The sequence below is a fragment of the Miniopterus schreibersii genome, assembly GCF_964146895.1.
Source record: "Miniopterus schreibersii genome assembly, chromosome: 4".
NCBI classification, from domain to species: Eukaryota; Metazoa; Chordata; class Mammalia; order Chiroptera; family Miniopteridae; genus Miniopterus; species Miniopterus schreibersii.
This window is the reverse complement of record NC_138105.1, coordinates 35,381,706-35,397,594: the sequence shown is the minus strand read 5'-3', so window position 1 is coordinate 35,397,594 and position 15,889 is coordinate 35,381,706. Positions and strand designations below refer to the sequence as shown.

The window sequence follows — 15,889 nt, the reverse complement described above, 5'->3', positions numbered from 1 at the left end:
TCACCAAAACTCTCAAGGCTTATGAAGAGTCTGAGTGTTTACCTTACTTGTAAGCTGAGTAGTTAGCTTGCCACTGTTTTATGGTAAAAATAGACAGTGCTCCTGGGTTATAGACAAGACTTTATTGCTCACAGTAATAGCAATAGCCAGAATATTAGAATTTTTTGTGACAGTTCCCCAAGCTCAAATTCCCACAGAGTGATGGATGGCTGTTCAGGTAACATCTGCACCCACAGTGGGTTGCATATGAGGAGAGTAACCCAGCGCTTAGAAAACCTGAATGTTTTATAACGGGCAGGAAGCATGCCCGCCCTGTGCTCCAAAGAGAGACAGCATCTCTATCTTGCATGGCTGTGAACAAACTTGCACTTTGCTTCAGAGAGAAACACTATTTCTATCTTCCAAATCTGTTTGCTATATAAACACCATTTAAACCACAGTATTGAACAAAGGCATTGAGTGGATTTATTTACAAGATGTGCAGAAATGTGAGAGAACTATCAATAATTGTCTGCCCACACTCTAACATATGCTTTGAGAACCTACTCTTTGCTAATTCTTATTCTAGGCATTGAGAATATGGTGGTGACTAAATGAAACACAAGTTTTGCCTTCACGGAAATGGCATTTTAGAGATGGTGGTAATGGTGGTAGGGTGTGAGAGTGTGTGTGTGAGTGTTTGTGTGTGTGTGTGTTGGGGGAGTGACAGATAAAACTAGTTGTATATATGGTAATGGGATTGGTAGAGAGGCTATCACATAGCAAATAGCTAAACAGAAGGGTAGTCCCTAACCCTTAACTGAGTATTGGTTCTGGCAGCTTGGCGTTAACAGCAAGCATCAGAAAATGCAATTACATGACAAGGTAAGATCTCAGGAACTGCCACCCGAGGAAAAGATTTTGTTTTGAAGACAGAAGTTAGCTAACTGCAGGGAAGGGATTTTACACCTAGAAGACCTTTCGAGGTATTTAGTGTTTGCCAAATGCAACCAGAAGCCAGGAACAGGCAGAAAAGTTGTTGAATCACAAAACAGTTTCACCCAATTATAGAAATGGACCTGGTACAGGACGAGGGGAAGATAACTACCCACTCTAAACTGGCAACCGTCTGCTCACATTACTTAATAAGGCTCCCCTTCAGGGAGATGCGTGAAGGTGAAGGAGGGGAAATCAATGACACCTAAAGGATCGATTCCCAGTAACCATGTCAATCTCGTACCGCTTTTCTACTGTATTGACTTCCATAGATCTTAATGCAGAGACTTTTGAGGGTAAGCCCATGGGACCCGGGATACTGTTTCCTTAGTAGGTATTTGGCTGACTCATGTTAAGGGCCTCAGTGTAGAGGAGTAACGACTAAAATGAACAGGAAAAGATCTCTCTGACCAGTGAGTGGTTGGTTGAACCTGAAAACCTGGAACCAGTAGACAGGGAGGGCCAACTGTAGTTTGTTTTCCACTTTTTACTAGGAAAATCATAAACATATATAAAAGTAATAAAATAATACAAGGAACATCTATATATACTCACCACCTAAGTTTAAGGGTTCTTTTGCCTTAGCTTTTATTTTTATCCCTTTGAAAGATTTCTGTCCAAAGTAGAAAACATTCTCCCACAATGGGTGTCAAGAACATCATTCCTGTGTGAATGACTAGTAATAACCTCTCTATGGAAGATGCTAGATCTTCCCTGGTTTGAAAAGTAGGATAGTAGCCCTCAATCCCTCTTCCTTCATCAAGTTTAAAGCAAATAGGACTCTCTCTTTTTAAAATATATCTTTATTGATTTCAGAGAGGAAGGGAGAGGGAGAGAGAGAGATAGAAACATCAATAATGAGAGAGTCATTGACTGGTTGCTTCCTGCATGCCCCCTGCTGGAGATCAAACCCACAACTCGGGCATGTGCCCTGACCGGGAATCGAACCATGATCTCCTGGATCATAGATCAATGCTCAACCTCTGAGCCATGCTAGCCGGGCAGGACTCTCTTTTGAATGGCACATTAATAAAGAATGCTCTCCAAGAAGGGGACTCTCTGGCCCTTTCACTTCTTCTGTTCTTTGCTCCTGGTGAAGTTAAGGAGATGTTGTCACAATAATACAGTAGGTTTGTTAGGAGAAGCAATCGACACTGGTGATAGTCTGACTGCTTTGTAGAAACTAACTCTGAAGAATCTGAGAAGACAGGGTGAACAGTTTTCCTGGCTTTGACAATATGGGACAAAACAGTAAGGTGAGTCAGGATTCTGGAGCAAGGACAGAGAAGGTACAAGTGAGGTAAGGAGGGCAGAGAGATAAGAATAAGGTCCTTTGGGCACCCATCTGAGGACAATCAGGTTGGATCTCTAAATGTTTCCCACCACCACTCGTCACTTAGTAACCACTATAGTCTTATCACTGAGCACTATTTTACTCATGGATGGTTACATCACAGCAATGATTTAAGTAGACTTCGTAAACTACTTTTGTCTGATTATTACAACAGATTTCCAGTTTCAAAAGCATTTCCATACTCAAAGTAACTATTTATTTTCCCACAATAAAGACCACGGTAAGCAATGACTTTCACTGGGATCAATATCAGTGAATAGAGTTTTCCAGCCCTTTAGGCAAAACAGCATCTTATTCTGTCTTAAATCTGTGAGCCACCCGTGTAACAAACTTGTAAACTGAAGGGCAATTGAGCTAAAAAAATGAGGCAGACAAAATTACAACTTATTTCAGCACGAGGCAAAATATTGGCAATTAACTGAAATATTTTCAGGATACTTCAAGATTTAAGAAGCCATGCAAGTCAGCAACATACATGGCTGCAGCAATTTACGTGTAGGGTTATCAAAGCTTTGAACTTATGACAAAATTAGTACAGGCTTCCCCCATTCTTGAAAAGCAGAGCGGCATAAAGTGAAGGACACATCTTACTAATGCATGCTGCACAAAGTAAGTGGAGATACAGCACAGGTGCCCACAGACACGGTCCGGAGCTGTGGGCCTGCTGCTGAGATGCTGAGCGTCGCTCCTGGGGAAGGAGCTTGGTGCTGCTTCTATAACAGCTCCTGCAAAACAGAGCCAAGCATGATTTCCACTTTTTGCCTTCTTTTTGTAAAAGCAGATATCCTCTTGGGATTTCTTTGGGTTAATGAAAACAGATACTAATGTAGGTCTTTCGCAAAGGCTAAGTGGCATAAAGTGAACTTGTACATATGAATATGTTAAATTGCTTCAGAAAAGTAAAAGTATGTCAGCAGAACCGTTGAAAGAGAAAAAATATTGGAGAAAATGGGACTGAAGAACAATAGAATTTGATAATCACAGAAAGGATATTTTTAAAAGAAATAACTGCACGTTCATATAGAACAAATGAAGGATTAGTTTGACAGGAGGTAGATGTAGTTAGGATAGGACTGAGATTTTGCAAAGAGTTGAAAGTTATTTGTTATTTTTTACTCAAATCCTATGAAAGAAATGTTAGTAAAATTATCTGGTAGCAAAATGCAAGGTGGACTGTCTAGTAGCTAAAAGAAGATAAATAAATAAATCTCCTGGTAATTAGCAAGGAAATAAGGCAAAGGCAATGGCACTGGGAATGGGGGGAAACGGCACATGTAAAAGACATCCCAAATTAAGAAATTATTGAATGAACACAAATGACAAAAAGATGAGATTTAAAGCTTTAAAGAGAGGGAAGAATCATAGATGTTTAAAAATACATTGTTAAAATATAAAAAAACAAAGACAGCATACTAAGTAAATAGGAGCATGAGTGGTGGTCCCTTAACAAATTTAGGTTAATGCCTGTTGTACATAAGTTGATTAGAGACAAGAATATAGAACTAAATTCCGAATTTGGAAACTCTCACTTTTCACAAAATGTTGAGTGAACATCACACTAAAGTAAAACGAACAGCCTAAGAGTTCTTGAAATATGTTGGCCTCTTGCTATAGTTGAATTATTGTACAAAGAACTAATGTGCTCTTAGGCATTTTTCTTAGAAATAAAGTCTTGAGATAAAATTCTCAGGAAATATACACTTACGGACTTTCTTTTTTAAAAAAATCTTATAATAATGATTCTGGTGATTAGTTTCATTTCTTTTAAATAATGCCAAATAGTGTCTGAATTTTAAAGTACGTGTTGGAATGTTGCTGACATCCACGGTGTCAGCGGTCCACCTTCCTTTTGTAAATTGTAGCTCAGAAGACATGGTTGAAGAAAAGATTACTCAACTTAATTCGAACAAATGATTTCACAAGAGCAACACATATCAGAATAAATTTCACAAACATGAAACATTGTGACTAATTTAGGAGGAATCATAGACCCATTATTCAATTTTAGATACGTTCAAAGCAATTTGGACTTTACAGTGAAAACCATGCTGCATGTTTGGGGGGTGGGGGGGTCGGTCTATTACTAAGAATGAATTTTGCTATTGTTACCTTCTCAAAGAGAAATTTATATATTTTTTAGTTTTATATAAGAAAAGATGCCACGTAGGGACTCACTCATTTAGCGTTGAGGTCTTGATACTTAAGGTAGTGCCCAGAACAAGAGAATTCGCATCACTCAGGAGCTTTTAAGAAAAGTAGAATTTCCAGTACATTCCAAGATACTGAATCAGAACCTGTTTTCAGACAAGATCCCCAGATAATTCCTATGTTGATTAAAGTTTGAAAAACACTAAATTAACCTTATAGAAACCGTTCAGTTTTGCAGGTAATATATTTTCAGATGCATTATGATCAACATGTAAGGTTCTATGTAAACGATGTTAAGGAAGTTATTTATTTAATGCTAGAGGAAGCGAAACCAATGTTACTCAAACCATATTATGTCCCCTATATCGTGTTAGACATTTCCCTATCTGTTGATTCAATCATCCTTCTAACACTCTCGGAGACGAGGCACACTGTCTCCGTGTCCGGGGCACGAGGAGCATCCTCAGGTTAAATCCTCATCTACTCTCACAGTCCATGCACTCAGTGAGTGCTGGGCACCCCACTGCCCAAAGCCCTGGGCAGGCTCGGAAATAAAAGGAGCGTGGTCCCTACTGTCACGGAATGTCCAATAGATTGTAATTTAAACAAACGCTACTACTAAGAATGAATTTTGCTAGAGTATCTCATCTTCTCAAAAGAGAATTTTATATATTTTTTAGTTTTACATAAGAAAAGATGCCCTGATGCCACGTGGGGCATCTTTTCTTATGCCCCCCCAAGAAAATACAAGGTCGTATACGTTTCTAAGAGGGAAACCTAAAGTTTCATAAGTTGTTTAGGGAAAACTGATATTTGGATAAAGAATCTAAATGATTTCAGAGGAACCCATTTTTGTCACGTTGGCTCTGGGGGGGAAAAAAAAAAAGGTGCGTGTGTCCTGGAGTTCAGGGAGGGGAACCGGGCAGCAGCGGAGGCCGGAGCGCGGCAGGAATCCTGCAGAATTTTGGAAAACAAGGTGCAAGCGCAGGAGCCCAGCCCGCAGCGGAGGGCGCGATGGAGGGCGCCCGGCGCGCCGCAGGCCCCGCTCGGCCCCCGGACGGCTCGCGCGCAGACCCCGCGCCGCGGCGGGTGGGTGGCGGGCGCCCCTCCCCCGGGCGGCCCTTCGCGCCGAGTCGCCGCCTCCCGCCCGTCAGCCCCGCCGCCCGAGAGGGGTGGGCAAGGCGGGGAGGGGCGGGCGAGCCGAGAGCGCTCCCCGAACGCGGCGCCGAGAACACGTCCCCCGGGCGGCGAGCGCGCGGGAAGTTCAGCGCGCGAGTTCCGGGGCTCCCGCCCGCCCCGCGGCCGCGCACGGGTGAGCCCCCGACCCCGCTCCGCCGCCGGCCGGCCGGGCCGCGGCCGTCCCCGCGCCTGGCGGTGCGCCCGCCGCCCCCCCTCCCGCCCGCCCGCCGCTGCCGGGGGCCGCCGGGGGGTCTGCGGACCCGACGCTGGCGGGGCCCGCGCTTTCCTGGCCGCAGCGCGGCCGCGGCGCCCGCACCACCCGGTCCCCGCGGCTCCGGCTCCGGCCGGGCCCGCGCCGCGCGTCCCGGCCCGCGGCCTCCAAGGCCACTTGTGGCTCTCCTCTCCCCGCCGCTGTAACTCTAAACCGGCCCGAGCGAGGCCTGTTTTTCACTCGGAAGCCAGCCGCCGGGGCGTCCGTGCGGAGCGCGGGGACCGCGGGCCAGCCCGCCACCTGGAGCCCGTGCGCGCACCGGCCGGGAACGCGCGTCTCCCCCGCCGGCCTTCTCGGAGGTGGGAAAGTTATGTCGCAGGTCTCCTGGCAGGGCCTGGGCGGTTGCCGGGGGCCTTTTGATGAGCCTGTTGCCTGAGCCTGGGGGAGCTGCCCCTGAACCCCATCTCTCCAGCTCTCGGCCGGGACGCAGAGGCCCGCGCGCGCGAGCCCGGCCCCCAGCAGCGGCCCGGCCGCCCGCCTGCAGGAGTCGCTGTGAGCGCCCCTGGGGACAGCAGCATGGACGTCGACCCCAAGTACCGCCAGGCCTCCCTGTACGTGGGCGACCTCCCTGCAGATGTGACCGAGAACATGCTGTTCCTCAAGTTCAGCACGGCGGGGACCGTGCTGTCCATCCGCATCTGCAGGGACCTGGTCACCCAGCGCTCCCTGGGCTACGCGTACGTGAACTTCCTGCACGTGGCCGACGCGCAGAGGGCCCTGGACACCATGAACTTCGACCTGATCCAGGGCAAAGCCATCCGGCTCATGTGGTCCCAGCGTGACGCCTACCTACGGAAATCGGGCATCGGGAACGTGTTCATCAAGAACCTGGACCGGGCCATCGATAACAAAACGCTGTACGAGCATTTCTCCGCCTTCGGGAAGATCCTGAGCTCCAAGGTGATGTGCGATGACCAGGGCTCCAGGGGCTACGGGTTCGTGCACTTCCAGAGCCAGGCGGCGGCCGACCGCGCCATCGCCGAGATGAACGGGCGCCAGCTGGGCGCCTGCCGCCTGTTCGCCGGCCCCTTCAAGAACCGGCGCGCCCGCGAGGCGGAGCTGCAGAACCGCGCGGGCGAGTTCACCAACGTGTACATCAAGAACTTCGGCGACGACGTGGACGACGAGGCGCTCAAGGGCATCTTCAGCCAGTACGGCAAGATCCTGAGCGTCAAGGTGATGACCGACGCCAGCGGCAAGTCCAAGGGCTTCGGCTTCGTGAGCTTCGACACGCACGAGGCGGCCAGGCGCGTGGTGGAGACGATGAACGGCCGCGAGCTGAGCGGGCACCCCATCTTCGTAGGGCGCGCGCAGAAGAAAGCCGAGCGCCAGGCCGAGCTCAAGCAGCTGTTCGAGCAGCAGAAGCAGGAGAGGTTCCGGCGGCTCCGCGGCGTGAAGCTCTACATCAAGAACCTCGACGAGACGGTCGACGAGGAGAAGCTGCGCAGGGAGTTCTCCGCCTTCGGGTCCATCAGCAGGGTCAAGGTGATGCAGGAGGAAGGGCGAAGCAAGGGGTTCGGCCTCATCTGCTTCTGCGCCCCGGAGGAGGCCAGCAGGGCCATGGCCGAGATGAACGGCCGCACCCTGGGCTCCAAGCCGCTCAGCATCGCGCTGGCGCAGCGGCCCTAGGAGAGGGGTCCCCCGGAGAGGGGTTCCCCGGAGAGGGGTCCCCGGGAGAGGGGTCCCCCGGAGAGGGGTCCCCGCGCCGCCCGCGAGCGCCGCTGGGGGGCGCGCGCGGCCGCCTCCGCCGGCCCGGCCCAGCTCCACTCCCACCGGCTGCAGCCGAGCTTAGCAAACTTGGTGATCGAAGGGCCTGTCTACAAAGCTTTTTTTTTTCCTGTTTTTCTTCTTTCTTTTGCTGAAAAATAAATGAGTCTTGAGAAGGTTGGCTCATTTTACAGACGCACATCTTTTCATTACAATATTGTGTGTGCCTGTGTGTTTGTGGGGTTTTTTTTCCCTCCTGATTTTGACGCATTCATGGCGATAGGTTTCATGAGATACATTTTTATTTCACCTTTTGAACCAACGGAAGTGAGGTAATTGAGTGTATTGCGTATTTTCGTATTTGGGTAAACTCGATAGCTTTAACTTTCTTCTAAGGAACTATGTTCGAAATAGTTCTTTTACCTAAGGATGGCCAAGTAATTTGTTTTTACAAACAGAGGTTCTCATTTCTCATCTAAGTTTGTTTTTTTGTGTTTTGTTATTTTTTAAAAAAGAAACCAAAATTTTAAAAATTGCTAGTACAAATTCAGTATCTAGTTTTATTTTGAATGAATGTTTAAAGTACTGGTAATCGCTGGGCTTCTTTTAAATTTATATCCTGGCATGGTTTGTTTTTCTGGCAGCCGAAATTGATGATGGGAGTTTTTAGTGTTGCCTACAAACCCGCTTTATAGGATATTTTGCTCTTCTTTCCGTCGGTTGAGCGTAATTCATTTGCTTGCTAGGTGTCAAAATTGTGACTTGAATATTAAAACCTTAACTTCAACATTCCTTAAGTTATAAAGCAATTTAGGTGACAAAAAGTTGGCCTGGTCTTAATTCTCTTCATACCTAGGTAGCTTAATATTATGCCTTCAGTGTTTATCAGATACCCTATATTAAAAAGATTATATATATATATATAGAACATAGAAATTATGCTTAACAGCTATGTTTTCTAGTGTCTGTTTTCTACTGTTCAATGTAGTGATATTGTCTCAGGGTTCAGAAAAGTAAAAGTTGCTTTATTCTTATGAACTCTTGTCTCCCTTTATTACACGGTGAGAGCTATGTAACCCTTTCAGGTTCGTTTTTAGCCTTGATTGATCAGAAGCTCACTCATTGATTTTCTGATAAATTGAAAGTATATCACTTAGCCTGTTGTCCAGCATAATTTTTGTTTTAGTCCAATTTCCAGACCTTTCCTTCTCTCCTGACTTTCATCTATATTACTTAGATCCTTTTTATCCTTTATAAAGGGCTATTTAAGAGAAGAAAAAGAAAAAAAAAATCCCTGGCTGGGTGGCTCAGTTGGTTGGAGCTTCATCCCATACACCAAAAAGAGGTTGCTGGTTCTGTCCCCTTTTGGGGTGCGTATGGAAGGCAGCCAATTGATGTTTCTCTCATATGGGTTTCTCTCTCTCTCCCTCTTTCTCTCTCAAAATCAATTTTTTTTAAAAAAAAAACAAAAACATCCTTGAGTGAGGATTTTTAAAAAAGGGCTTTAATTACCTCTTGGCTTTTTGGCTGAGATCAAGTGTAAAGGGCTTTATTATATTGCTTATAACTACATGCTGTTTTAAATCCACTTTGAGAATAGAGGTAGTTGGAGTTATTTATTTACATTTAAATAATTACTTTTAAAATTCTGACTTACTCATACCAAAGGTGTCTAGAAAATAGTTTTGTTGTTTTGTGGCTGTTCTGTTTTTTAATCTGTTTAGTTATTTTTCTGTAACCATATAGTCAAATCTTCTGTTTCCTATGTTAGCAGTACAAAATAAATATACAGAGTATCTGATCCACAGACTATAGTGTATCTTTTAAAAGTGTCTTGCTTTTCAATATTTACTAACATGTTTCAGTAAATACTGATCTATTGTAAGAATCTATGTGAATCGCATATGCCAGCTCTAATTCATTGTTTCTCTGAATCACTGTGTTGAGAAGTATTTACCTCAAAAGCAGAGTTTTTAAGAAGGGGTACCAGGCAACAAGATGGGAAGGTAATTGTGTGTGTCAAGTCTTGACATCTCTTTCTGGATAATCCAGTCTATCAAAATGTTTAAATATTTAACCAGTGTTTCATAAGGCCTGTAAATGGATTACCAAAATAATATCAGAGAACTGTGTTCTCTCTTATGTGCACAAAGAATGACTAGAATGTAGTAGAAGATGCCTGGATGAATTATAACCATAATTTCATGGCACAATCTACCATATAGTAGAAATTGCTTATTAGAAATTGCTTATTTTTAATTATTTACCATAGGAAATAACTAAGCCAGTTTACAAAAATATGTAATCCTGTGGAATTTCTTGATTAATTTATTTAAATTTTGTTCATTCTAAATTGTGTGTATGTGATAATATCAAGGTATCCTAGTTGAGAGTAGAGGTTCATTCTTTCAAGCAAATGTAATCTTGCATGTCTTTAGTGCCTTGGTTAAATAAAAGGTGTCTTCACTTTTCTGATAAACATTCTAGTAAAAGGTAATCTACATAGAGACGCCTCGAGCTACTGCTTCTACTCTTGCCTCCCTTCCTGCACACACGTTGCCAAGATTGTTGTGTAAGATGCCTGCCTGCATGTACAGCCAATTCAATAAATGTGCCTTTTAACATTTTATTTTTCAATGGAAATTTATCGTTGCTAAAAGTAAACTTTATTTAAAGTGGTTTAGAATTGGTATTTTTGTGTCGTTAATATTTTTGTAAGTCCGTATGGAAAAGATCAAATAAAGTCTAATATTTCAGTGGAAAGCCATGTCTGAAAATGATTTATATTTATTGAATTTTTAAGTGTTTCTAATTTTTCAAAGATCACTTTTCTTTCTGAAAAGAACTTGCATTTTTAAATGAAAGTACACATATCGCATGTTTTAAAAGACCAACTCGCCTATGAACTATTGTTTCTTTCTTAAGTTACTCATAATTAGGGAACCAGTGATTGAGAAGAACCACTAATATAGATCAAGTTTTCAATTGATATTTTAAGGACACTTCTGAATTGAATTGTTGAAATAAAATTGTTGAGGATTTAGAATTAGCTTACTTGTATTATATTTGGAAAATCTGCTTCCTAATGGAATTTTAAAAAGTAGATAAAAAGCAGTAGGTAGAAAAGAGAATATTTAAAATCTACATTTTAAAATCTAATGAACAAAATAAACTGAGGAACAAAATAGATCCAGAGACGCTGAAGCATGCAACAGACTGATGTATAGCAGAGGGAAAGGAGGGGTGGGGGTGGGAAGAAGTTAACCAAAGAACTTACATGTCTATATGCGTAACCCATAGTATGGTGAAAGCCTGGGGAGGGGGTGGGAGGACGGTGGAGGGGGTAAATGGGTGGGGGAGTGGACATCCGTAAAACTTTAAACAATAAAGATAAAAAAATAAAAGGTGGAACAAATTAAATATCCTCAGGATATCTTTGGCTTCAAGTAACAGAAATTCCCAACTCACACTAGAAAAGGAAATTTTAACAAAGCATTCAGACTTTTATCTTCAGGCAAAACATATCAGGGCTTCAGTGTCATCTCTCTTGGAGTTCCTTGGCTCTTCCCCTCATCTTCAGGCAGACGGTAAGATGGTTACAGGAATCCCTCATCACACCGAGACGCAGCAACATCCAGGCATGCCCTTCCTAGAAACCTTTAAAAAACCTTCCCCCTCTGTTTTCATTGTCCATCACTGGTATACAGGTTCAACAAGATCTGCCACTAAAATTGAGAGAGGAGTCGGCTTTCCCAGCCCAGTTCTATGCAGAGTGGGCTGGTGATGGGAAGAAACGAGTAGAAATGGATGTAAGAGTATGCATCCACTAAATTCTGGGTGTTTTTTAATTTTTTTTTATTTCAGTTTTTAATATTTTCTTTTTTCTTTAAATTCTACTTACAAGTAGGTTTTGAAATTTGTAGGTTTCCTCCCTACAAATAGTTTCCAACACTTGAGTCAACCTGGTGACTTTTCTCTATCTCAAGTTGTACAATTATAGGCAATAAATTATGCAATATATTCTGCATAAAATTAAATTCATTTTTGTTTGGTAATTGGACCCATGTTTTTACATAATTATACTCTATTAGTTCTAAATTAGGCATCTACTAAAAATTATACCTGAAAAGGTTAGATTCAATTTAGTCACCCAAATGGATTTCCACCAAAAATAATTATCAACAGATAACAAATGGCCAAGAATGTTTCAAATAAATCCACATATAGTAAAAAATTATATGCCTAGAAAATGACCCCAATATATAAAAAATAAACCACAAAGATAAATTAATGGGTGCTCATTTTCTTTACTAAAGGATTTATTATTAGGCCCTTTAATACATTTAAATGATAAGAATTAACAAACCTGGACTTACCAAAGCTGTTCAGTATGTATTTTCTGTACTACACAAATGTGGTATAATTCTCACACATTGTAACCATGTAACGTATATTTAAAAAGTATCCAAATATAGGAAATTCTGAGTTATAATACACTAGGATTTGAATTTGTTCAAGTTGGATTATTTGCAAATTTGCTGAGAGGAAACACATAGCTATGGGTGGGTTTTGTCTCATGCTCTTGTTTTACCTTAGAGCTCACAGAATGCTCTTAACTGTATTGAAGTTCCCCTGAATGAAACAATTGGATACATCAAACAAGAGAAGAAAAATGATCCTCTTAGTGGAATTCTTTGCCATCGTAGAGAAAATGCTTAGCTTCTAAGAGATACTGGCAGTTTGTACAATGATATTGCATCAGTTTTTGTTAACCCATTTATATTTACATCACCTTAGATATTACAAATATCGCCAGTTTGAAGTTCTGCCAAATACTTAAGAGCACATTTGAGTTTCGAAGGCAATATCACTGAAATGGTGAATGTTATAAATTTTTTTTTTGCATCGAGGGAATGTTGGTCATGATTCACTGTGTTGTGTGTTTTTATGTGTGTGTTTTTAAATTGGTATTTCCAATGAGATTTGCTTATCTGAGGAAACCATATCTGACAGTCTGTAGTGAATCACAATTTTGATTTACATTCCATTTTATCTTTGTAAATGTGCCAGTGGCATATCAATGTACCACGGTTTTGACATATTGCCAATTCTAGTTCCTTGAAGTTAAAGTCAGCCTTTATAAAAGTAATTCCAGCAAATCTTTGTTAATCAAAGAAGCGCTTCAATTTGAATGCAAGCCAGATCTTAGAATTATAACTAGATTATTTTGACATCATTATTTTACTGAATTACCAAGGGAGGTGTTAGAAATGATAATCTAGTAGTATTCACCACTCTACTCACTAATATTCCATTCGTAGTACTTATAAAAGTGACATTTATATTGTATAGATTACAATCGGTAAAAATTGGTGCTGAGGTCATATGGTAATCTTATCTTTATTTACCCTATGTAATTTTGGCAAATGCAAATTTGATTATGTCATTAGTTTAAAAAACTCTCATGACCTTCCTTTGCTCTTAAAGTCAGGTAGTCAAGTGAAAATTGACCATTTTTATGTCACAAAGAGAATCTTAATACATTCAAAAAATAAAAATAAAACAAAGGGCATTCTCTGAACTCTTTTCAATACAACTAGAAATTTGTAACAAAATTTAAAAATATGAGAATCAAAAAGTTCTTCTACTTAGAAATTAAATGCACAGTGATAATTCTTGGATAAAACTGGAAATACACATCAAACTGGAACATATCTCAACATTTTAACAGGACTTACCAGATCTGAGATACAGCTAAAGTAATTGTGAGAGGAAATTTGATAGCATTAAATAGAGATCCATATCAATTACTAAAATAATTAAACATCAAAGTTTAAAAAGTCATTGAAAATGAACAATAAATTAAAATAAGACAGAAAGAATAACGTGAGGGGATTTCCACCTCAATTAAAGTGGTACTAAAGCTGTTGAATAAACAGAATTCCTACCCTCATGGAGCTTTCTGATGATTTAGATAAAAATGATCAATTTAAGGAAGCAAATTGTTTCATTTTCTTCCCAAAGCTGCAGCATTAAGGTAACAATTATTAACACAATATAGCCACTGTTTGACTATACAGATACAAATTTTTCATATTGAAATATTTAAGATTATCAATGGACATAGTGCTTATCAATAACCACAACACAAATCAGCCATTCCTACACAATTTTTATATTCATAATTTATACTATATTTACAGGCATGCCTCAAAGATATTGTGGTTCAGTTCTAGACCACCACAATAAAGTGAGTCATAACCATTTCGCTGGTGGAGGGTCTTGCCCTCAATTTGTAAAAAACTTAACATTGGTGAGGTGCAATAAAGTGAAGTGCAATAAAATGAAGTGTCCCTGGACAGTATATTTCAGGAGGAGTCTTTTTCTTTCTATAATCTATTGCAATATTATTATTTTCCTGTGCATCCACATTTGTAGGAACATTTTGATGAATATGATGGTTTCTGTTTGATCAATATTAATTTAAAGCTGCTGAATATCCTTGGAGAGCTAATCAAGAAGGTAGAAATTTTTCCACATTAATGTTGTCAAGTGACAGTAGATTTAAGAGGTAATGAACATTATTTACTTAAAAAGAAAATGTTTTCCCTTATGCAATTACTGTTAGAGGAATCATTAGCCACAACAAAAGCTCTATGAGTCAGTTAAACATATGTCTCATTCCATAATTTATACTTCTTAACAGTACGTGATCCCTTGGGTCAAGATTACTTGAGAAATACAAAGAGAACCCTAAAACTAAATAATTTCTATTATAAAATGAACATGTAAATTATCTGCTAAATTACTTGTACTTAATTAGTAATTTTGCATAATGACATACATTTTCTTTGGGTCTCTTCAGGCTCTGACAGATAACACTTTACAAATGTGACTTAAGTTCCAATTACAGCACAACCTTGTAGAAATGTACTATTCATCTAAATACGCAAACGTGAGCAATCCTGGTATTCCTTAGGCAAACTATAATTCAACATTTCTGCTAAAGGGGACAGCGGCTCATTCTGAATGTAGTGTTTCTTACATTGTTGTTTCTTACATGAGACACTAAAAATGGCAATTTTTTAAAGTTTGTAAGTGGATTAACACATTGTACAATGATTAGAATCAGCTCATTTCACTTCTAGTTTAGAAATTCAAATTACAAAAATACATATTTTGGGTTTAAAAGCCGTCTTTTTATGGTAGTTTATATTAAAATAACTGTACAACACAGCTACTACTAATCAGGCCACAGCAGTGTTCCACCTGAATTGTAATCTTGTCATAGTTACTTTGTGTCTTAAACTATGATGGGAACCAGGGTTTGCCACCCCAAAATATGTCTTTTGAGATACTAAATTTAAGCCTGTTATTTTTAAGAAACAAGAGACACAGAAAGAACCTTTGACCCTTTACCTGCCTAAAGGAATTTAGGTAGAAAAATCTGCTTTTGAAGGGAAACTTAGCATATTCACTTTAGCACATGTACCTTGATATATATGAATTAAGTGTGGCAACAGGGATGATCCAAGCAAGTCTGTTTGTTAGCTTCCCCTCGGTGTCCCCTTGTCTCTGGGTGCCAAGCAAGAATTTGTGCACCAAGTGTTCCCTCTTTCCCATCTACTTATGCATGGCTTATTGTCCCTCTCGCTCTCCTTTATTCAGAACGGCATATGAGCCCCAACTGCCCAGTGTGTCCTGGGATCTCATATTCTTCTGAAGTCCATGTCTAGACTTAGGTAATACATTGGGTCATTTTTTCCTATTAATCTTTATCATGTTAATTTGATATTAATCTTCATCATGTTAATTCATTCAGCCAGAAGAATTTAGAAGGTGGAAGGAGAATTATTTTTCTACTCCCACACACTAAAATATATAAAATCAACCGAACCAAAAGTTGCTTCTTTGAAATGATTTATGATTAATAAAAACTTGGTAAGACTTATCAAGAAAGAAGACAGACTAAAAATCAGGAATAAGAAAAGGGGATATCACTTAGATCCTACAGTAAGTATAAGCAAACAATATACTACCATAAGCACATTTATCTCAACATATTTAACAATTTTAGTAATGTTACAAAGTCCATGAAAAATATGACTTACAGAACTGAAATAAAGAATAGAAAATCTGATACTAAAATATTTTTACAAAGAACACTCTAGGACCAGAAATCCTCATCAGTGAATTTTCCCAAATATTTAAGTAGGAAATTCCAAGAATCTTACACAAAATTATTCAGAGAATAC

At 40.7% G+C, this 15,889-nt stretch overlaps 1 protein-coding gene across 1 annotated transcript; it reads left to right on the top strand.

Annotated features, from left to right (window-relative positions):
• The first annotated feature begins 5,926 nt into the window (after nucleotides 1-5,926).
• PABPC4L (poly(A) binding protein cytoplasmic 4 like) lies at nucleotides 5,927-7,642 on the top strand. The gene has a single exon (XM_081135988.1). The coding sequence runs from the start codon at nucleotides 6,444-6,446 to the stop codon at nucleotides 7,554-7,556; it is 1,113 nt and encodes a 370-aa protein (XP_080992114.1). The 5' UTR covers nucleotides 5,927-6,443; the 3' UTR covers nucleotides 7,557-7,642.
• Nucleotides 7,643-15,889: the final 8,247 nt, after the last annotated feature.

Excerpts from the sequence above, each read along its gene's own strand:
- PABPC4L (XM_081135988.1), top strand. The coding sequence starts at position 6,444 with ATGGACGTCGACCCCAAGTACCGCCAGGCCTCCCTGTACGTGGGCGAC.